The 25,254-nt window shown below is 38.8% G+C and overlaps 1 protein-coding gene across 1 annotated transcript in view; it reads right to left on the bottom strand.

The window, feature by feature from the left end:
* The window catches only part of ASIC3 (acid sensing ion channel subunit 3), a 522,157-nt gene that overhangs the window by 262,038 nt on the left and 234,865 nt on the right, over nucleotides 1-25,254 (bottom strand). Inside the window, exon 5 of the mRNA XM_044066319.1 lies at nucleotides 2,613-2,669. Within this exon, the coding sequence (XP_043922254.1) occupies nucleotides 2,613-2,669 (57 nt within the window). The remainder of the gene's footprint in view (nucleotides 1-2,612; nucleotides 2,670-25,254) is intronic.

The raw sequence follows: 25,254 nt of genomic DNA on the forward strand, positions 1-25,254 counted from the left end.
AACAAAATTTTAACACATTTGTAAAACATATTTATAAAAATGTTTTCATATTTCTACAATTTTTTAAAATGTATACAATTTTTTTAAAATGCATCTTTAAGTGTATACTGTGACTTAGATAATTTATATTTATTTAATATTTTTAGCTCTCAGTTTTAATGCTGGGGTAAGCGAGACATGGTCATTAAGTCCAGGAGGAACACAGGCGTCTAACTGAAGTTGCCATATAAAATTTAATAAATATAAATAATCTAAGTCACAGTAGACACTTAAAGATGTATTTTAAAAAAATTGTATAAATTAAAAAAAAATGTATAAATATGCAAACATGTTTTTATAAATGTGGTTGACAAATGTGTTAAAATTTTGTTTTAGGTGTGTAGTTTTAAGAAACAATTACGAATATGTGATACTGTGTTTCTTAGTCCAATGAGGTGCTATGGATGAGTATTTAAACTGTATGTATAATTAATGAACTTTTCAGTCAGGAAACAAAAGCGCTAAAAAGTGTTGTGGAGTTAATTATATGTATATTATCTTTTTGTTGTCAGGAAATCCTTGATTGGGCATTGGAAATACAACTGAAGTTTTGGTTTTATTAGTTGTTGTGTATCTTCAGTATTCCACTTAGATTCATGGCATTTAATACAATCCCTACTTGGATATTGTAAACAAACTCATGGAATTAGGTATAAAACCCTTGTGTAACCTGCTGGATAGCCAGCTGGCTCGCAGGTAGGAACCAGGAAGTTTGGATTGGAGAGACCACCTCCACAAGGAGGCCAATAATCTGTAGACTTCTCCAAGGCAGTTTGATGGGTCTGCTCTTCTTTGGCATCTGTTTCTTGGAACTCAAGGCCAATGTCAAGTTTGCAGATGACTGCAAGATGGGAGCAATCACAGAAACCTCCCAAGATGCAAGCATTTTACAGGAAGGTCTAACACAGACAGATGACTGGTGCCAAAGCCATAGCTTAAAACTTAATGCCAAGAAATGCATAATAGTACCTTTTAGGAAGTTGGACACCCATGGAGACCACTTCTTTAATAAAACACCCCTAAAAGTTGACACAGTAGTCAGTGATTTAGGGACACATGTAGATAGTAACCTGGCTTTCAACCAACGTGTCAAAGATAATAAGAAAACCATTCTATGTCACTCAGTTTATAAGTAAGGGCTTGGCATCTAGGCCAAGGGAAGTCACTGTGTCACTATACTCAATCAGTCCTCTCTAGGCCCATTGAGTTTGTACCTGACCAGGCACATGCAACAGCTGGAATGTCCAGAGAGATTACTCACAGAAAAAATACAGGGTGTAAACATAATGCCCTATGCAGATAAACTCGAAGTCTTATTCCTATACTGTGTTTCCTACAGACTGCTGACAGGCAATTTATGCCTTGCATATGAGACATCCTTGCATCCCACCCTGATGGACCTTTTGCATATTCACAAAATGAGCAGCATCAGAACTACTAGATCCAAGGATTTAAACTTTGCTTGCGATTTAAATAGGACATGTTGGAAGAACAGGTATGTATCTCAGAGAATTTCCATTCTCTGGAATAGGCTTCCCATCCATGTGAAGCAGAGCCCTTCCCTAACCCTATTCAAATGTAATCTGGACTAGTAGACGGGAAATTGGAAATTCACCTCTAGTCTGACAGCTATGTCTCTGATGGAGAGGGGCACCGGTTAAATATTGATCTAACCAACATACAACCCTTTAAAAAACCTTTAAGGTAAAATAGTCTGTGGGATATATTTTGGTTACATAGCTAGGCTTATAAATGGTCATTAGCTTAGTATATACCGATGAACCTATGAACTAGTCTTTACCATATATCCTTGCTGATGTAAATATAAAATTATGCAAGCAAATGATCTCAAATTTTCTTATGAAAGGAAAACTTACTAAATAGGAAACATTTGTTCTATATGCAACAATTCTATTCATTTACATGTAATTTTTAGCAAACTGGATGCTAGCATTGTGCCTCTAAGTGTACTAAGTATTTGGAATAAAACGTCATAGGTGACACTGTCTGACATTTTTCTGATCAAGATTTGGTAGCATGATAATGTGATTACCTGTTATTTGTCTGTTTGATTGTGCTTTACTGTTTTTATCAAGCTTCCCAAAAACAGTGGATAATTTCTATGCAATGCTGAAATTATTTAATTAACTTAGTTTAATGAGAATCCACTGAAAGTTAGAGGACATTTAGCGTGATCCTCAGAATGATAAAAGCTTTACTGCGACTAGTGGGAAATATAACTACAGAATTGCACTTTCCTAGTTTCCTCAACAGATGAAATGTTAGACTTTCTTTTCATGTGTTAAAAGTATTTATAATATTCACCAGTACACCAAGGTGTTCCAGGCAGGAAGCCTAAGAAATTGGGTGAAGGAAATGTAGAAAAAAAGTTACACAAGATGAAATTAATTTAGAGGTGGGATCAGAATGCCACACTAACACCTGAACTCAAACTGCATGTAGATATATGTGCCTTTCCACGGATCTTACTCATTTTATATTTTTGAAAAATAATTTGTACATCAGCAGCACACAAGGCACACAACAGGAAGGTGTGAACACATTCTGCATACCTAGAGCTGGATCCGCACACTCTTTATACTGCTCAGGTGTGCACACCTCGGCGTTACCTGCAGATAACACAGAAACAAAACAAAACAAAGAGGTTATTAACCTGTCAGGTAATTATGTTGTGCAGTTAACAAATAGTTCATCCATAACTGGAAGTGGTCTGCCATATTCCAGCCAAGATCTGAATGCGATTCATGATCTCATTTAAAAAGCACTTTCAAATGAATGTAGTGTAAATAACAGAACCAATTTACTTTAATACTTTATTAAATTTAAATTGAAGCACGATAACCTTACTCTGAATATACTCAGTATATTATATGATAACCTGTGCTAGAAAGTTTCGAGAGTTTAAAATGTGCATGCAAAAGCAGCATATTGTTTACCATTGACATTTCAACTTTTCAAGTGCATTTCTGTGGCATAGTTAAGTTTAACAGAAATAAAGTGTTATTTTAAAGATGATCTCTGTAATACGTCATGCACATTACAAAAGGATTTTGGTCACTGAACTATTCATGATGTCATGCTGGGAAGTGTTTCAGTGTCCTGAAAACACAAAGTTATTAACTGGTTGTGAGCGGGAGGGACCAGAGAGCAGTGCTGGGTAGGAGAGCCCTGTGATGAGGATAACGCACTGAGTAAAATTAAATATTGAGGAAAGCTCCTCAGAGCTCATTGCTAGCTCATAATTTTAATACATATATTTTTGACATAATAGTACAGTAAAGAAGCACTAACTTAGATTCAGATGATACAAAATTAAGCATAGCTGCCATGACTGGGGGTTGTGCAGCTATTCAAGAAGATCTAAATAAATGGATGAAATAGGCGAAGATATGACAGCCTAATACCAGAAGAGAATTTACTATGATTTATCACATCTCAGTTAGTAGACACATGAATAATCACAACTAAAACATCTAATAATATGTTTCTCCACACACTCAAATAATAAAATGTATCATCTTATGCTCTATAACATTTTTTTGCAGGGTTTTTTTTCATATATCCCCACTCTCAATGCATACTAACTCTGAGGGTACACAAACTCGGTAAACGGGAAGAGGTGCGCAACAAAAATAAAGCTCATCTTTTCTCTCTTCTCTTTGTTCCTAAAAACTAAACCAAAGCATTGCATCTGCAGCAAAGCCATTTGCAGTGTAGTGAAATGATGACACTATGCAAACTGCAGTCTTCCACAAGTGGTATTTTGTGATTTGATTATAAGGCACAGTACAGGCCAACGGTAATACTCAAATTAGAAAGTACACTGGTGTATTCAAGGGCAGGCCTTTCAAAGAGAAGATATATGATGGTTGTGGATGACAGCTGCAGGTATATTTGGATGAAATGGGACTGGGAGTATGGGTAGCAAGTGGTCTCAACCGCAATAATTTGCAGCTAAAGCACCCTGCACCATTTACGAATGTGCTACGTTTCTTAACCATAAAAGGCTGGCTTTAGAGGTATGGAGGTGATGGTACTGTTGTGCACAGTTTTGGTTAGGCCATTTGATATCTAGTGAACCATGAGCATTTTTGAAGAACTTGCACATTAATTGAGAATCATTTTTTGAAGAGTATGTATATGTTAACTAAAACTGCAGAGTATATAAGAATGTAGTTATAAGGACAATTTCAGACACTAGGAATATTCTCAGCAAAGGAAAAGTGAAACCGACAGAACATGACATGACATGAATGTACATAATTACAAGGAGAAGGGGACTTCCTGTATGGTACTGCTCTGAGAACAGCATGCAATGTTCCATGGGCACAGTGTTAAAGTAATTTAGAAGTGCCTAGCCATCCAGAATTGTAACTAAGAAAGGTAAAATTAGATTAATTGAATACAAACTTAAAATAAAAGAGAAGTCCCAAAACAAGAAGGAGAAGGAGCTCAAACAAACAACAATGGCTGAATTAGGTAAATCTGAAACAGAGGTGGTAACTTTGGAAACCATATGACTGGAAATTAGAGAAAGGAAAATGTCTTTATAAGAGAACTTAACCACTCAGGAAAAAAATAGAAGTGAGACACATTTAATAAAAATAAACTATCAGTATAAGAGATAATATCTGAAAATAGAGAACTGAAGGCATGTGTAGAAGTGGCAAAAACATGACTGAAGTGCCTGGAACACAGAGCTACTGATGCAGAGAAGAGAGCCTGCATGGAAAATCTAAAGCTCACTGGCATACCTGAAAAATTGAAAGAAACAACTGAATGAGAGCTACAAGGGACCTAACTGCAAAATGGTGAATATATACAGACTGAAAAAGCCCTTAGAACTACATGGAAACCAAGATATGGAGAGAGTGGCAAGCCAGACCAGTAATAGCTCATTTTCAAACTTTTTCCCTTGAGAGAAAAGATCCTTCAGCTCATACAGCAACCAGACAGGATGTTGCAAATAGGGAATGAAAGGGTCATCATGGAACAAGATTTTTCCTATCATTCAAGGAGAAAGAGGAATGAATTCATCTCAGTAATATGAGCTCGTCAAAAAACTGGGTATAGGTTCATAGGTTCATAGGGGCCTGGGCTCTGGGGTCTTTACAAGCCTAGTCCATAGGATTACCCTAGCATTGTGCCACCCGAACTTAGTTCCCAGTGCCTCTGTCGAGTAAAGCCACTGTAGTGATCCCTGGGGTGAATTTTCTATTTCCCATCCACTCATCAAAATTTCCCTTGAAGACGGCCAGTGAGGCATTCTGTTAGAAATGTATGGGAAGTCTATTCCAGAGCATGGGCAGTCTCTGGGTTATGAACCTGTCCCTCCAGCATGTTCTGTTGATTGTGGCAATGAGGTTGAGGTCACTGGAGCGTGTGGTGCGGAGGGATTGGGATTTCTTTAGATGTAGCATTTCTAACAGAGCTGGGTCAAACATGGCTTTGTAGGTCAAGCAGAGATCGCCTCTAAGTAGGCGATATGAGACAAAGAATAGTTGGAGTTGTTTTTTTAGTCTGTCCATATAGGACAAATGTTTAAAGCCTAGGATCCTCTTTGTGAGATACTTTTGCAGCCTTTCCAGTTGTTGTGGATGTTTAGTGAGGTACATGCCAAATGGGGCATTGTACTCAATGAATTGGCCTAATGAGGGAAGAGTAGAGGGAGACAATGACCTCTTTCTTCCTGGATGCAAAATCCTTAGTAATGTGATGTGCCACATAGAAGGACTTTCTGACCACAGTGGCAATGTGGTGGTCAAAAGAGAGGTTGTTGTCAACCTGTGTTCCCAGATCTTTTATAGCGCCTTCTATGTTCATTGGACTACCATCAATGTGGTAATTCATGGGAACCGGGTTTTTCCCAAAGGGGATAACAACACATTTTTTGGCATTGAGTTTAAGGCCATGGTTCTAACACCAGTCATTGGTCTCAGTGAGGCCTTTCTGTAGGATGTCAACATCACTCGAGAAGTAAATAATAGCTCCCAACTTGAAATCACCTGCAAACTTTGTCAGCCAGAGTCCCTTCGTGTTGGCCTGGACTTCAGATAAGTAGACACCAAACAGGAGAGGGCCCAGGACCAAACCCTGTGGGACTGCACTTGTGACTGGTCTGCAGTCTGACTTGGAGTCAGCTACTTTCACACCGTGGGTTCTCCCTGTGAGCTAGTTTGCAACCCACCTAATGATATAGGGGTTGATGCCTAGCTTAGTGAGTTTTTCTATGATTCCTGAGTGGGGAATGGTATCAAAGGCCTTGGCCAGATCAAGGTAGGCTGTATGAACCACCTTGCCTTCATCCACAGCTCTGGTGACTGACTCAAAGAAGTTGACCAACCTAAGCAGGCATGATCTACCCTTCACAAAACCAAACTGTGCGTGATCCAGAGTTTGGAGATTCCCTATATCCTTATTTATTAGGTCCATGATGATGCGTTCCATAGCTTTGCATATCAGACTCGCAGGCTAATGGGGTGATAGTTCCCAAGGTGTGTAGTTGCTCCTCCTTTGTGGAGAGGCATGACTGTAGCAGTGTGCCATTCGGTAGGGACAAAGCCTGAGGTGAGGCTGTGATTGAACAGGGCACACAGCTGTCATGCCAGTTCAAGCTGTGTTCTTGGCATTGGACAGTGCTGTTTTAACCTGTGCAGCAGTAATACTGGGTGCCTGGCAATCTACTGGTATTGTGACTGGTCCCTTGGGGAGAGAGGGGTAAACTTTGCACTGAATCTGTCGGCCAGTATATTGGCAATATCTGTTGGCTCGGTATAGGAGGTACCATTCTGCAGTAGCTCACAGCAAATCTGGGTATTGCCGTGGAGATTCTTTACGTAACTATAGAAGGCCTTGTGGTTGTCTTTACTATCTGCTAAAATTCTGTTTTCATAGCTAGCTTTAGAGGATTTGATGAGGGATCACAACTTTTTGTTGAGGCTGATAAGGGAGTTTTTCCAGTCTTGGGGCTTCATCTTATTCTACATCAGTTTCCTCCTTCTGTTGTACAGTTTGTTTATGGCAGGGGACCACCAGATTGGCTTCCTTTTTTTGGAGTAGAGAATCTTGGTTCTGTTGGGTATGGCGAGATCCATGCATTTGTGTATGTGCTCATACAGTGCACTGGTGTATGATTTGGTGGTAATGCAACTGATCTCCATTTGCATGGGTGCCGTGAAGTTAGCCACCTCTGTTTTTCATGGTGGTTACCTTTGCAGGGGAGGGGGGGGGTGGGGTGGGGTGGGAGGGATGTGGATTTCCAAGGTGATTAGTTTGTGGTCAGATCTAACCAGGGAGGAGTTGACTATTGGTGTAGAGCAACAGTTGCCCATGTCAGTAATGATCAGGTCCAGGATGTTGCTACCTCTTGTGGGGTTAAGAATGAGCTGGTCCAGGACATTGGAATTAATGAATTCCAGGAAACGTTGGGCAAGTGTATTGGTACATGACGAGTTTTCAAAAACACCAAAAAAATGTCCAGCACCAGGGAGACAGATAAATTTAGGATTTAATATGACAAAACAGCACAAAGCAGCATACCGGTTTAGACAAAATTTACAGCCTTTTTCAGTGCATTAACTGACATGAATTCATTATACATTTAAATAGTACCAAGGTAAACCATAATCAAAGCTGACTGGTACATGCCAGAATTAACTTAATTCACTGAGGCCAGGCTTAAACAGAGCCCCAAGCCTGACAATCCAACCAGATTCTTTATTATTTAATATAGAATGCCAACCTGCTTTATTGGATTTATGTCCTTGGATTTTATCAATAATTGTGAATTGAAATCTGGCAGTGGCATGGGTCATTGTATGTTTGTAAAGAACATTAGAAATTCTTTTAGTTCTTATATCACTGAAATGTTCACTGATTCTGTGTTTTAATGGCCCTATGTAAAAAGCAGAGCAAAAACAGGTGGTCATATAAATGATCCAGTCACTATTACAGTTGCTGAAGCATCTGATTTCAAAAATATGTGGGGTGTTGCTGCTGGTGAATTCCTTTGTTTTACATACATGTATACAAGAGCTACAATGACCACAAAGGTTACTGCCCACTAACTTATCCCCAAAGAGAGTAACTTGTTGTGTAGTAATAGTGGTAAGATGTTTATGGTGCATTAAATGGGAATTAATGGTACAGCCTCTTCTATAAGAGAAAAGACATTGTGGGGAAAGCATCCCAGCTAATTTCTCATTGGCCAACAGGATGTTCCAATGATTTTGGATAATGATTTTAAAGCCATCTGTACTGCATCCAAATGTTGTAACCAAAGGAATGAGTAGGGGAGGTTGTCCATCCCTTTTCTTGGATCCCTTACCATAAGTTAACAAATTCTTCCTGTCTTGTTCAGTGGTGAAAGAGCATACCTTGTTGATATTATCTGTATGATAACTCCTACTTGGAAATCATTGAGATAGATCATTTTTACTGGTGTTATAGGCTACATCTGATGAACATATATGCTTAATGCGTAGAAATTGAGATTTTGGGATGTTCTGGATGATGTGGTGGGGGTGATGACTGGAAGCATGTAGTAAGGTGTTAAATTGGGGGAATTTTCTATGAACGTCAGTTTCAAGTGTGTGGTCAACCTGATGTAAAATATGAATGTCCAGGACTGTGATTTCTTTATAATCATAGTTAAGTGTGAAATGTATCCCCCATTTATTTTCATTTAAGTATTCTACAAATTCTTCTGCATATCCAGCATCCCCCCTCCACACCATCCAACAATCGTCTAGATAACGTCTCCAAATGTCCATTTTATCTATGAATATATTATGGTTCTCATTATATATCAATTGTTCTTCGATGTAGCCCATAAAGAGGTCTGCATAAATGGGAGTGAAGGACGCTCCCATAGCCGTACCTCTTAGCTGCCAATAACATCTCCCATGAAAGTAAAAAACATTCTTAGTAAGAACCTGTTCAGCTAAACAAACAAGAAGAGTGTTAAAACCGGGAGTACATAAATCAGCTTTGTTGAGCCAGAATTGAATGGCTTCCAATCCTGCCCAATGTGGGATGCTTGTGTATAGGGCAGTGATGTCCAACGTGCATAGAAGCCAACCTGGTTTCAACTGTATGTCATTTATGATATTAAGAAACTGGGTGGTATCTTTAATTCTGGATCTGACCAGGGGAAGAAGTGGTTGTAGGTATTCCATAAGAAAAGCAGATAGTGGTCCCATCAAGGATCCCTGACCAGAAACAATCAGTCTCCCTGGTGGTTTAGTAGGATGTTTATGTATTTTGGGGAGTAGGTATAGATATTGCGACCTAGGATCTTGGATGGTCAATTGATAACTTGTCCTCTGATCAATGATCCCTTCCTCCTGTGCCATTTTTATAAAGGCATCAATTTCTTGTTTTAACCTAAATGTTGGGTCCAGGGGCATAGGCATATAAAATTTATTGTTGGACAGTTGTGTTATTGCTTCTGTTTCATACATGTTCCAGTCCATGATGACCACTGCCCCCACTTTGTCTGCTGGTAGAATAACCAGGTCATGATTGTTGCTGAGTTTATGTAAGACATCCCGTTCTTGTTTGGTAAGATTCTGTTTATAATTAGTGTATGCATTCATGTTAAAGTGCAGATCCTTAAGCACACATTCGTTGAAGACTAAGATGTGTTTGTCCATGGGAGGTATGAAATTGAATTTACGAAAATAAAATCCAGTAGATCTTTGAGATTGATTTGAATCTGAAAAAAATAGTTTGAGGCAATGACTGGGAATATGACTGTTAAAAGTTCTTAATAATTCAAACACAAATGTTTGATTCAAAAATAGCCGACATTCATCTCTGCTAAATCACTTCTAATTAGTTGTAAAGCATAATCTTCACCATATGAAGACCAAGAACTTTCAGCACAAAAGTGAATCTTTATGTAACTTTCGTCTCAACTCAGTCCTGCAGTACACTCATAAGCTAACTTCCTATCTCCTCTTGTTGATTTTATGTGCTGAAAACCAAGACATAATGTATGAAACTTCTTCTTCTTCTTCTTCTTTTGGCTGCTCCCGTTAGGGGTCGCCACAGCAGATCAACTGTTTCCATTTTTTCCTGTCCTCTGCATCTTGCTCTGTCACACCAACCACATGCATGTCCTCTCTCACCACATCCATAAACCTTATCTTAGGCCTTCCTCTTTTCCTGTTACCTGGCAGCTTCATCCTTAGCATCTTTTTCCCAATATACTCTGCATCCCTCCTCAGCACATGTCCAAACCAACGTAATCTTGCCTCTCTGGCTTTGTCTCCAAACCTTCCAACCTGAGCTGACCTTCTAATATACTTATTCCTAATCCTGTCCGTCCTTGTCACACCCAGTGCAAATCTTAACATCTTCATCTCTGCCACGTCAAGCTCTGACTCCTGCCTTTTTGTCAATGCCGCTGTTTCCAACCCATATAACATAGCTGGTCTCACTACCCTCTTGTAGACCTTCCCTTTCACTTGTACTGGTACTCATCTGTCCCAAATCACTCCTGACACTCTTCTCCACCCACTCCATCCTGCCTGTACTCTCTTCTTCACCTCTCTTCCACACTCACCATTACTTTGAACTGTTGATCCCAAGTACTTAAACTCATCCACTTTCACCACCTCTACTCCCTGCATCCTCACCATTCCTCTATCCTCCCTCTCATTCATGCACATATATTCTGTCTTAGTCCTGCTGACCTTAATTCCTCTTCTCTCTAGAGCATATCTCCACCTCTCCCGGGTCTCCTCCACCTGTTTCCTACTCTCACTACAGATCACAATGTCATCTGTAAACATCATAGTCCACGGGGACTCCTGTCTGATCTTGTCTGTCAACCTGTCCATCACCATTGCAAATAAGAAAGGGCTCAGAGCTGATCCTTGATGTAATCCCACCTCCACCTTAAACGCATCCATCACGCCCACTGCAGACCTCACCACTGTCACACTACCCTCGTATATATCCTGTACCACTCTTACATACTTCTCTGACACTCCCGACTTCCTCATACAATACCACAACTCCTCTCTAGGCACCCTGTCATATGCTTTCTCTAAATCCACAAAGACACAATGCAACTCCTTCTGACCTTCTCTGTACTTCTCCATCAACACTCTCAGAGAAAACATTGCATCTGTAGTGCTCTTTCCTGGCATGAAACCATACTGCTGATCACTAATCATCACCTCCCTTCTTAACTTAGCTTCCACTACTCTTTCCCATAACTTCATGCTGTGACTGATCAGTTTAATCCTTCTGTAGTTACTACAGCTCTGCACATCACCCTTATTCTTAAAAATCGGTACTAAAACACTTTTTCACCATTCCTCAGGCATCATCTCACTTTCCAAGATTTCATTAAGCAATCTAGTTAAAAACTCCAGTGCCATTTCACCTAAACACCTCCATGCTTCCACAGGTATGTAATCTGGACCAACAGCCTTTCCATTCTTCATCCTCTTCATAGCTGTTCTTACTTCCTCCTTGCTAATCCACTGCATTTCATGATTCACTATTCGCACATCATCCAACCTTCTCTCCCTCTCATTCTCTTCATTCCTCAACCCCTTAAAGTACTCTTTCCATCTGCTCAACACACTCTCGTATGAAACTAGTAGGCTCATATTATTACCAACCATATATATCAAAATCAGATCCTAATATGCATACTCCTTAATTTATGTTGACTCTAAAAAAATATAGGCATACAGCTCCACATTAATAGAAGTTGAAAAGTAATCACAAAGTAAAAATTGCCAACCTCAGCAATAACGGCTGCAGTTTGTATCCCCAATTAATATATAATTTTGATAAAGCTTAGCATTTTTGTTGTAAAAAAACAAGACCTATATATAGTTAGATTGTATACATCAAAAACCTTAAGTAGTGTCACCAATATGCTTATATACCAAATGTTATGTATAATCAGCATTATAGTCATATTCAAAAAATAGGTGCAACCTTCAATCATAATATATTAAGTGCAAAAACACTAATATATAGGATATTAATCCAATTGATAAATTGTTATTCCAATAATAAAGTAATTCTATATATAGAGACAAAGAATTCAGTGCATCATCCGTGCAAACTTCAAATAAAGTTTTAAACAGTGTTATAATTCCTGATAATTCAAAGGAACAGTTATTCAGTCACCGTAATATCTGCAAGTCCAAATAGGCCCCACTACCAAGTGATGAAGCCGTTATGTTTTCTGAACCTCTGTTGCAAGATGGCGTCCACCAAAAAAACGGCGTACCAAGCCAAAAATGTTCATATAACAAAATCATGGATTACATCAACAGTTTTCAACACTTGTTATGTCCAGAAGGCCGATTAACAACTTATAAATCCAGCAATCCCCTGGAATCCACCCTAATTGCAAACATTAAGCAAAAGTCCCTGCTTTAAAAAATGTTCGTTGGTCCGTACACATAAAGGGTAAAATATTCATAAAGTCTGAATCACTAGATAATTGAATAGTTTACTTGCCAGGAACCAGTTATAATGTGGCTCTGAGTCCCATTCACCTTAGAAGACTCCGTGAACGCATAAGAGACCATACCTATTGTACCAGAAAAGAGGTGTTACATAGTGCTTTAGCTAAACATACCATATTAGAAGGTGAAACACATTTATTTACATTTCAAGTAGTACAGGTTATACATGGAAATATTAGGTTGGGAGATATTTATGCTTTTACTGATACAGCAGAAATGAAATGAATTTTTAGACTTGGAGCACATTTAGGCTCCGGTCTTAATGATACTATTTCTATTAAACCAGCATTAAAGGCATGCAAATTAATTAAAAAGTGAGATTATGTTGCTTTCCATTCTACATGAATGCCTTTGTATGGGGCTCATTACTCGTGATCTATAAACCTACTTTAATGTAGAGTTTCCACTTGTGCCTAAATTGTATGGATTGCCCAAAATTCATAAAAACACGACTTTTCCTAGTTTTAGACCGATAGTATCTAGCTCTGGTTGGCTTACTGAGCCTTTATCTATTTATGTAGATAAACAGCTAAGAGTTGTTCTCGACAAATATTCTATAGTGCTGAAAGATACTGAATATTTTCTGCAAGATTTATATATAGATTTTGGTAAAGGGACTCATTCATCCACAATTTTAATTACTTTAGATGTTGAGGCTCTTTTCACCTGCATTCCCAGTGTTGAAGGCATCAGTATGGTCAAGAGCTATCTAACAAGGGATGGTTGCTTTGATGATAAACACATTCACCTATTATGCTACATGTTAGAGGTTATACTTGAAAATAATGTGTATTTGGGGGAGCATACTATTAGCAACAGAAGGGCATTGCCATGAGAACCAGCCATGCCAATAGTTACGCAAATTTAGTTATGGCAGAATGGGAACATTCTAATATTATGGATCATATAGTCACTGATCTTATTTTTTATAGATGTTTTCTAGATGATGTTTTTTTGTTTGGAACAGTAATGAAGATCCCCTTTTGAGTTTTATAGAAGAACTTAACAATAGCAATACTTTTTTGAGTTTTACATATAAACTATCATCTACCAACATTGAGTTTTTAGATGTAATGGTTTCTATAAATAGTGCAGGCATTTTTACCACAGAGTTATATCGGAAAGAATGTTACTGTCCCGCCTTTCTGCACAGGACTAGCATGCATCCCCAGCATGTTTTTTCTAGTGTAGTGCATGGGAAGACTTTAAGAGTAGCCACGTTGACATGCAATAATGACATCCTACACAAGAATTTGGAAACTCTGAAGACAGAGTTTATAGGGAGAGGCTATGAAGAAAAAACTGTATCTAAAGCCATAAGTGTAACTATGAAACAGAGAAAAGGTAGTGCCAGACCCTATTTTTCCTCTGCAGATACATCTTTGAGGTCGAATCGTAGGCAACCACAAGGTATATCAGTAGTCTTGTCGTATAGTTCTGACGTGAAATATATTAGAACTATATTTTACAAAAACTGGCATATTCTGCATACAGACAATGCTGTTGGAGAAGTAGTAGGTTGCACCCTAGAGTGGTATACAAAAATAAGAGCACACTTAAACAACTTTTGTGTTACCCTAGTGCTCAGCAGGTTGAATGTTCTATGTTAAGAGGGACTAAGAAGTGTAATAACTGTAATTTATGTCAGTTTATCAATGAGATTGGGCAGTTTGTACACCCTGATACCAAACGAATTTGGCATTTTAAAGTACAGGCTGAGTGCAACACCAGAAATCTGGTTTATTTGGCTCAATGCAATATATGTTCAAAATTTTATGTAGGGAAAACAAATAGAAGACTCCATGAACGTATAAGAGACCATACCTATTGTACCAGAAAAGAGTTGTTACATAGTGCTTTAGCTAAACATACCATATTAGAAGGTGAAACACATTTACTTACATTTCAAATAGTACAGGTTATACATGGAAATATTAGGTTGGGAGATATTTATGCTTTTACTGATACAGCAGAAATTAAATGGATTTTTAGACTTGGAGGACATTTAGGCTCCGGTCTTAATGATACTATTTCTATTAAACCAGCATTAAAGGCACGCAAATTAATTAAAAAGTGAGATTATGTTGCTTTCCATAATGAAATGGGCATTTATTAGTTTTTAATTTTTTATTTCTTTTATGTTTTTTGTATGTGTTATTTTAGGTGTATTACTTTAAATCTGCACAAAGTCTTAATAAGATGAGAGTTTTTATTGGTTCGTTTGAACCTATAGGAATGTATTTATTGCATTTTTTATGTGCATAATGTTGTTTGATGAAGCATCGAAGGGTGTGAAAGCACTTACAACAATAAAGATTGTCTTTTTTTATACATTGGCGTTTCCGTGTTTCTGCATAGTTTTTTTGGGTCTATTATGAATGATATCGTAATGGTAGCGTGCCTTTAATGCTGGTTTAATAGAAATAGTATCATTAAGACCGGAGCCTAAATATCCTCCAAGTCTAAAAATCCATTTAATTTCTGCTGTATCAGTAAAAGCATAAATATCTCCCACCACCTTTAACATTCCTATAAGAAAAGTGCAGTCCGGGTCTGAACTGTCTGCAAACAGCTACAGTTAACTTTGAACATAACACCACTCTTAAGTATTCAACTCCGGTACCACCTTTAACATTCCTATAAGAAAAGTGCAGTCCGGGTCTGAACTGTCTGCAAACAGCTACAGTTAACTTTGAACCTAACACCACTCTTAAGTATTCAACTCTGGTACCACCTTTAACATTCCTATAAGAAAAGTGCAGTCCGGGTCTGAACTGTCTGCAAACAGCTACAGTTAACTTTGAACCTAACACCACTCTTAAGTATTCAACTCCGGTACCACCTTTAACATTCCTATAAGAAAAGTGCAGTCCGGGTCTGAACTGTCTGCAAACAGCTACAGTTAACTTTGAACCTAACACCACTCTTAAGTATTCAACTCCGCTACCACGTTTAACATTCCTATAAGAAAAGTGCAGTCCGGGTCTGAACTGTCTGCAAACAGCTACAGTTAACTTTGAACCTAACACCACTCTTAAGTATTCAACTCCGGTACCACCTTTAACATTCCTATAAGAAAAGTGCAGTCCGGGTCTGAACTGTCTGCAAACAGCTACAGTTAACTTTGAGTATGTGTCTAACTGTTTGAGCCAATCTTCATTTTCCCCTGGAGAGCACTGTGCTTTGGCTGTAAGCAACCCCCCCCCCCCACCATCACCACACACACACACACATCTTCCACTTTCTCTTATTCCCTTCTGTTAGCAAATAGTATCAATAACTGATCAATACTGTGTGTTTGTTTATTTAAACTATACCACAGTAGCCTACTGATACAAGGTTATCCTGGTTTTCCACCTGAGAAATTAAGACAAGACTTACAGTTTCAGAGCAGTCCTTGGTCAATTGTGATTGTTCTTAACACATACTTGCCTTGCTTTGGCTCATTAGCAGCAGTACAAAGAACTGCCTGCATACACCCTTGTTCTCCCCTCCCCTTCCCTGTTTATTACCTTAAGACAATCCCAGAGTTAATAAATATTACCTGTGGCAGGCACCATTTGTAAAACTACAACCCACTCTGCTACAGGCCCCATGAAGGCTCAGTGTCTCTCCAGTAAGTGTTTTACAACTGTAAATGCCTATTTATGTTGAATTGTATTAGACATTTTACAACTGTATATGTTTATGTTGAATTTCAAGCCTGTACTCCAATCTGCTTACTTACACTATCAGACTATTTACCCCACTCATAGGACCAAAAACTGGGACTGGGTTAGCCCCGCTCCGCTTCGCTCGGGCTCGCTTCGCTCCCCTCCCTGCCCCCTTATCCCACCCGTCCCCACTGTGTCTACATTTATAGCCACTAGGCCACACCCCTACTTCCTCTCCAACCTACACAACTTCCTCTCCAATTCCCCCACTTTACTGTTTAACCACTACTATTCCTCTGAAGCACATTGACCCCACCCATTGATGACATATAACATGTCTATAAATAATTATAAACTCCTTCCTCTTATCTTACCACTCTTAATTCTGCCATACTTTCTTACTAGCTATGAAAATCTCACATTCGTAGGTTTCTCTTATCCAAAATGCCAAACCAAGATCCCCCTACCTCCACTGACTGCGGAAATTGCCCACTACTACACTACCCCAAAAATTATAAATTCCAACCACTTGCTTCTAAAAAACCACTCCAATCAACACCAAAATCCAAATATGAACTAAAACTACTATTCAAAGTTATTAGACTACTAGCGTATCTAAGAAAAAAATAACCAAAGATGGGGACATCCATCCTAATCCAGGCCCAACCTTAACTCAAAATCCTACCAGCCCACCACTCTCCCACCGACTGGTCAACTCCCTCCTAATATGCCACTTAAACATTAGAAGCCTAAACAATAAGATACATAGCCTGCATGCTGTACTAGCCACATACCTCCCCAACATAATGTGTCTATCTGAAACATGGCTCCGCCCATCAACCAAAGACAATGAGATCCTGCCTCCTGGTTACAATATACTTAGGGCAGATAGAGTAAAGAAAAGAGGAGGTGGAATAGCCGTCTTATATAATAGCACACTTAACATCATAACTAACCCTATACAACCACCCCAGGTCTCTAACGCTGAAATACTAGCTCTAAAAATTCTACTAAATAATCATAAGGGCATTAACCTAATTGTCACCTATATTCCCCCTGGGAACAATGTAGAAACACTAGAGGTAATTCTACATTGGATAGCCAACAACTACCCTCAAGAAACCATTGTCCTGGGCGATGTTAATATTGACTGGAACCAATGCACAGCACAGTCCAACCCCATCCCTGTTAACCTACATGGATTCTCTCAGATAATATCATCTACCACAAGTACAGGTAACAATAACCAAAAAGAGAGTATACTAGACTGGATACTCACCAACAGTCATCCCCAGAACTATATGTCTGGAACTCTCCCTAATGATCTTAGTGATCACCTGCTCACATACATCATGAAAGACAAAATTAATTGTACAAGCTTACCTATTTATAGGTCTATCAGATCCAAGAAAAACTTTGACCCAACTAAATTTCAACTTGAACTCAAATCATGTAACTGGACAAAACTAAAGTTCTTTCCCCTTGATGAGGCAGTGTCATCATTTAACAATTCATTCCTTACTATACTTGACTCGCATGCCCTAAACGCTCAATAAGAATTAAAACTCAACTAGCACCCTGGCTAACAACAGACACCAAAACCAAAATAACAACTAGAGACAAAGCGTGGGATAAATGGCGACTACCAAACTACCCCTAGATTGTATCAAATTCCAACAACTTAGAAATGAGACTAAAAAAGCCATCATACTAGATAAGAAAAATTACTTCTACAATCTGCAACATAAACATCAGAATAACCCTCAAAAGTACTGGGCAGGCATAAATAAACTTCTCCAACCAGGCAAATCCACTACTCCGACCCCAGGAACATTATCTGACAAGAGCCAAGAAGATATAGCCAATTCATTCAATACTTTTTTCACAGAAACCATCCAGTCATTAGCTAACCAACTTTCTCCTCCCCACACTTCTATAAACACTATACCCAACTCACCACTCTCTTTTAACTTCCAGCCAGTGTCCACATCCTTTATCAGATCCCTTTTGAAAAAACTGAAGCCAACCACCCTTTCAGACGATCTTCTGCCGGCTGAATACCTGCAAATTGCTGCAGATGTCGTAGCCTACCCTATCTCAATCCTAATTAACAGAACCATAACCGAGGCCTCAATCCCTCAATTTGGAAAATATCCTATGTTATTCCACTCCACAAAGGAGGTTCATCCACAGAACTATCCAACTATAGACCTATAGCCATACTATCACCACTTGCCAAAATTATGGAAAAGTGCATGCACAACCAACTAATGCTCTATCTAACCCAAAATAAACTACTCACAGACTCTCAACATGGATTCAGACCCCATCATAGTACAACCACTGCCCTCCTCTCTTTTACTGAAAACATTAATCTTAACCGCAATAATAAAAAAATATCCTCCACTCTCTTCCTGGACCTATCGAACCACTTTGATATGATAAACCATCAGTTACTTCTATATACTTTAAAACCCTGTATCTAGATACTCCAGCCCTTGACTGGTTTCAAGCTTACCTCACTGGGAGACAACAAGCAGTAATGTGGCAAAACAAGCTCTCCTGCCTACTACCAAATACCATAGGAGTTCCTCAAGGTTCCATATTAGGACCTCTCCTCTTTTCAGTCTTCATAAACGACATCCAAACAGTCATCCCTGAAGCCACCTGCATTCAATATGCAGATGACTCGACTATAATATGTTCCAATGCCTCTCTTGCAAATCTACTAACTACCACCCAACATAGCTTCACCAAAGTCGAAAACTGGCTTGCCAACCATCTCCTGATCTTAAATCCAAACAAAACCAAGTTACTTCTCTTCTACCCAACCAATAGATCTCCGACTGAAAACTTCACTATAAAATCCAATAATGGGACCATCATCTCCCCAGACACCTATACAAAGCTATTAGGAGTAAACATTGACAATAAACTCAGATTTGATATACATATCAACCAAGCCATTAAGTCAGTCAACAAAAAACTTGGGACCCTATATTAAATTAAAGCCTTCCTTACCCCGAATGCCAGGGCAGCCACAGCCCATTCACACATTCTCTCTACCCTACTATATGCCTCTCCTGTCCTCACTCACCTTAACAAATCTGATCTGGCCAAGCTCTCATCCTGCTATAATCACATTGCCAGGTTCGTTACAGGCCTACCCTACAGAACACACCACTGTACTAACCTGAAAAAGCTTGGATGGATAGAATTCCCACACCTTCTTCACCAGTCCCAACTCATAGAGGCCTTCAAAATCCTTAAACATCCTGAGAATACTCCAGCACTAAAAAACTTAATGACTCCCTACTCCAGTCTAAGCTGCCTTCGCTCAGCAAACAGACTCCTTGTCCAAACAACTAAATCTCTCAACCTAGGTGGTGACGCGTTATTTGCCAACACCACTGGTAAAATATGGAACTCTCTCCGAAATAACATCACGCTTGCAACTTCTCTAAGTCAATTCAAAAATAGTCTAAAACTCCACTTCAAGTCACACTGGCTATGTCCTTGCTCAAACCCAGACTAGCTCTGTGCCATTAACTAAAACATAAACAACTAGCTAAGATGATAAGTACTTTGTATACTGTGATAAAGAAATATGTATCCTGTCTAACTCTATGTCATTATACTGCCTACCGTCCTTGCTAATATGTTATTAATGTTACATTTGTAGTAATCTCAGAAATAGTAATGGCAGTCTTGTACTTGTATGTAAATAGCCTATGTTTTTGTTAAGTTCTTTCAGCTCATTTACTGTACCTAATTATTCAATGTAACTCTGTTGGAGTTTTTCTCCCCGGGCCTCCGCTGAAAAAGGGCATGTATCCAGTCGGACCATCCCGGTTAACAAATGTAAAATAAATAATAAAATAAAATAAATATATGCAATTTACTTTCTATTTTGCATTCTTTAACAAAACAAGGACATTTCTTCTCTTGTTTCTCTGTTTCCATTGTCATATACTTAGTGAGAGTTGCTCCAGAGTGGCTCCCATTTGAAGATGAAGGTAGGAAAGAATATGCATGTACATCAAGTAGAAGGCTGGGTTATGTGCACAAGGTCCCAGGGAGAAGGGATGAGATGCATGATGTAAATTATATCTAATGAAGAAGGTGATGCCCAGGAGGAATATAGATTAAAGTAGGAATAGCGAGAGAAGAGACATGTAAAAAGAGAGGTGAGAAAAGAGTGTAAACTGAAAAGTAGGGAAGCTAAAGGATGCATGATCGCTGACAATGGGCATAACAAAGCAGACACATGCACAAGGACAAATCAGAACTTAGGTATGGAGGGGGAAGGGATGGGACATTGTATAGGAATACAGTCCCTCCCAGAAAAGTTGAGAACCGAGTTTTATATAAGAAAAATAGGGAAGGAGAAGAAACAATTGAAAGCAGGAAAGGGGAGATTCAAGGGTATGGACAGCATAAAAACCAGATGGAGTACAGAGTTGGGGTAGGCAGGAAATGGCGAAGTGCACCCAAAGATCGCAGCATAAAACAGTAAGACAGAGATAGCTGCTGAATCTATGAAGCAGATAAAACCAGCATGCAGATTAGAGGAGAAAAATGGGAAAATCAAGGGAAAGAGAATAGCTAGGCACAGATAGAAGTTACCGAAGTATGTGCACACCTGTTGTACAATATTAGCACTGTCATAGTGATGACAGAGGATGTGCACCAACGGAGACACATACCAAGTAGAGAATGGTGATGGCTAAAAAGGAGGGTATCTCTGTAAGTAGAGTTGTACATTGTACATAATTAGGAAAAGTTTCAATAAGAAATTGGAGGGGGGGGGGTTGAGTGGCAAAAGTGACAGCACTGGGATACAGATTCAAAGAGGAATGAGACAGGGAACTAGGATTCAAGGAGAATGTTCAGGACAGAAAGAATGGGAAGAAGAAAGGGAGGAAGACTGTAGGTAAAATGGGGAATGAGGAAATAAAAGTAAGTTCATGGAATGTGAATGGAGTGGATGCAAGAACAAAGAAAGATAAAGTACTAAGCTATATGAGACATACAACACACTAGCAGAATGATTCAGGAAACACATCTACCAGAAATGGAAATTAAAAAGTTGAAAAGGGGGGATACAGGGTAGTGGCAACTTCATCATGGGGAAATAAGAAACAAGCAGGTGTAAGTGTATTGGTAAAACAAGGATGGCCACTGGAAAGAGAAGACAAGATAGAGGATAGGAAAAGGTGATTTGAAGGGATTAAGGGAGCGTTCAATTGAAGGAAGTGAAGATCTGTGTCAATATTCGTCCACCCAAATACAGAAGTAAGGACACTCAGGGCTATTCTGATGGAGATAAGTAGATTTCAGACTGGAATACTTCTGGTGATAAGGAGACTATGACACTAGCTCAATAAAGGCCCAAGAAGCAGGAAAGTTACTAAAGAAATCAGATTTCTAGGAAACTACATAGGAATAATGAGATGGGCTGCCTCTGGGATATAAAGCACGAGGCAGGGGAAGAAGGAAGCTATACCTTTTATTCACACAGTTTCAGGACCTGGGCGAGATTAGATAGATTTATATTAAGATAGAGTTTACACAAACTGTAAGAGAAATAGAGATATGCCCATAATGATGTTGGCTGATGCTCTGGTGGTAGTGGAGTGATTCAGAAAGAGGGGGGAGTTAAAAACTATAGCCACATTGGAGATTCCCAAATTTTTTAAAGAAATTAATGGGGTAAAATAAAAGAAGATGTAAAGATGGCTGTACAGAAATGGGAAACAGACAAAGAAACTCAAAAGAAAGGCCATAAGGACTAGGATGTTACAGGAAATAACAGAGCACCAGAAACAGAGAAGGGAGAGTAAAAAAGCGAGAGAGGTGACAAAGAGAACTTATTGAAACAGTGTATTCAAAATTGGGAAGATGAAAGAATTTGGGATAAGCAAATAGCTGTAGAGAGGTTATATTTTAGTAATAATCCAGGAGCCACCAAGGTGCTATCAGCTATATTTAGAAGTGGAGATGGAAGTGAAGAAAATTAGGAGAAGAGAAATTGGGGGAAATAGAAGATAGTATACAAGAGATCCTAGAAAGCTTCAGAGAATATTATCAGAGTTTATACAGTGGGGAAGATCAGGGATGCAAGCCTCATCAGGGACTGGGAGTGGCCAATACTGCAGAAGGTAATGGTAGAAGAAGGAAATGCATTGATTGCTCCCATAAAAAAAGACAATAAATAGAAAGGGCTTGGGCAAGAATGGATAGAGGGAAATCAGTGGGTTCAGATGGAATACTGATTAAAATCTGGGAGATTAGGAAGGGATAGGTTGTGGAGAGATGAGTAAGTCTATTGAATGAAATCATGGAAGGAGGTCTCACTGTGGATACATGAAGACAGGAAATAATTCTAGTGATACACAAAGGTGAAAAAGACCCCAGGTCTCCTGTATTATACTGTCCTAAATCAATATTAAACCATGGTTATAAGTGTTCCATGTTAATATAAGCAGGAAGATTTGTGAGGAAGCTCCCAAAGTGGATCCAGAAGAATCAGACAGGTCTTGTAGGAGGAAGAGGGGTGACAGACAATATGAGTAACTTATTGTTTATAATAAGGGAAGCACAGTAAAAAAGAAATAAAATTGGCACTAGTGTTCTTAGACATCGAAAAGTTCTTTGACAGGGCTGCCTGGCAGTACATGTACAAAGTGATGGAAAGATGGGGATTACTGGAAGACTAGATTAACCTGATCAGGAGACTATATCGGGGGCATTAGCCAAAGTGAAAATTAGAGCAAGACTGGAAGAAATACAAATGCAGAGGGGCATGAGGCAGTGTTGCCTGCTGCCATCACTCTTATTTGCAATGTACTTGGAACCTTTGGTTATAAAAATAAGACAAAGAATGTATAAGGGGTATCTATGGGATGGGCCAGACAAAAAGACGACCCTGTACAAAGATTATATTTTATTGTTGTTCCCAAAATACAAACAGAACCTCATGAAAATACTGCATAAGTAAGTTTGGGGAAATACCAGGTTATAAAATAAATAGAGACAAAGCTAAAGCTATTTTAGTAGGCGAGATGGAGATACAAAGCAGAGAAGAGGTAAAGGAAGGGATGTGGGACACACAATTGAAATATCTGGGAATATGGCTAGGAGTACTGGTAAGACAATTAATAAAAAATAACATACCAGAAAATATTGGACAAGATTAAAAAAAAAAAAAAAAAAAAAAAACAGAAAGACATTTACAAGTGTGGTCAACAATAAAGTCAAAATGGCTCTAAGTGTTGAGAATGTGCATCATACCCTAATTTCTATTTGCGGGACAGGCCTTTTGGAATATACAGGAAACCAAATTCCTAAAAAAGGTGAAGCAGTTGATGAGGGATTTGATTTGGAATGGGTGTAGTGGGAAAAGCTGACAAAACTCACAGAAATATGGGAGCCTGGTTATTCCAGACTTACTGGAGAACCTACAAGCATAAAAAATGAAAAAAAGTGTGAGCAAACCAAACACAGCCTCCAATAAAAGTATATGAATTTTATTACAAGATATAGGACCTATAGCTTATAATAAAATACATATACATTTATTGGAGGCTGTGTTTGGTTTGCTCACACTTTTTTCATTTTTTAAGTTATACTGTCTCACAACCAGCTTGATCTAGCCTGTAACAGATCTGCAATGTTTTTCTGCTGGTGGTGTTTCTTCCTGCAGTTTATACTGTAAATCCTTCAAAATGTGCACATGGGTAGCATTACCTAATTGTCTGAAATTAGCCTAATTAACAATGGCTCACATGTTGTTACATTCCATTGAACCTACCCAGCATAAGGTAAGGTACTAACATGGCACACTGCTTTTTAGCTCTTTGCTTCACAAATGCCTCATTAGCTAGTTGCAAAATGACTGACTAGATTAAAGATGAGCTGAAAGCTTGTCATGTTTATAAGCCAAGCCATTTAATTATCTCAGTTATATATGTCCTTTTCAGCTGTTTATCATGCCCTGCATACATAGTACTTGCTGAATACAGACCAAGCTCATTTATAATCTCATTATGGCATGATAAATACACCAATACACTCGAACTACAAAGGGAAATGAAGAGAAGAAGCCACGCAATTCTGAGCCTGAATCAGCCACATTATTGCAAGGAAACTAACGTCAGGCGGCACGATGCCAGGGCACTTCTACGGGCTAGGCTTGTAAAGGCTCCAGGGCCATTAGCCTAGTACACACCTATGAACCTATGAAGTGTATCACACTGTGGAACTGCGAAAAGGAAATTCTGAACTATAATAATGGTTATTTGTTTCATGTAGGGGAGAAGAGCTTTGGGAAGTCCTTTATTACTGCATGTTGAAGTATAAGGTCTTTTGTACAGGAAGAGGATGTACCATCCTCATTACTTATGGCCTTGAAGTTCTCTAATGTCTGAAGCAGTTCCATATGCCTTATGTCATCACATCTTAGATATGAGAAATTACAAATGATATATGGCTCAGAACAACAGAATGCACTAACAAGCAATCCATTGTGATACAGGATGGACTTCCAAAATTCTTCACTAAAACAGCAGAAGTCCTACCAAATAAGCTTTTCTGTGATAAGGCAGATTATGAGATGAATGAGGAAGTTGATACAGCCATCAATTAAATGTGTATGACACAGCTGTCACCTACGTTACATCACAGGTATATCTTCTCTTTAATGTGCACCTCACACAGAGGGGAAAAAACTAACTGCACTATGCTAGTGCAGACCACAGAGACCATACATCTCAAGCTCTTTGACCAAGAATTCTGGGCAGGCAAAAATAATCGGGGGGGGGGGGGGCAAATGCCTACAATCAGGGACAAATTTTAAATATCGATCTTATAAACTTAGAAGGTTGTTAGAATTACATGTCTTGCATTAGCAAGCATTTTTTGAAGGGTATGAAGTATGAAACTCAAATGGCTATCATTATTTAGTGACTGCAGTCATCAATAATTTCTCAGAAAAAAAATAAGTTTCACGAGGAACAAACCAAAACATGTAGCAAAAATCA

Source organism: Protopterus annectens, chromosome 3.part1 (genome assembly GCF_019279795.1).
Source record: "Protopterus annectens isolate FY-2018-M chromosome 3.part1, PAN1.0, whole genome shotgun sequence".
Taxonomy (NCBI): domain Eukaryota; kingdom Metazoa; phylum Chordata; order Ceratodontiformes; family Protopteridae; genus Protopterus; species Protopterus annectens.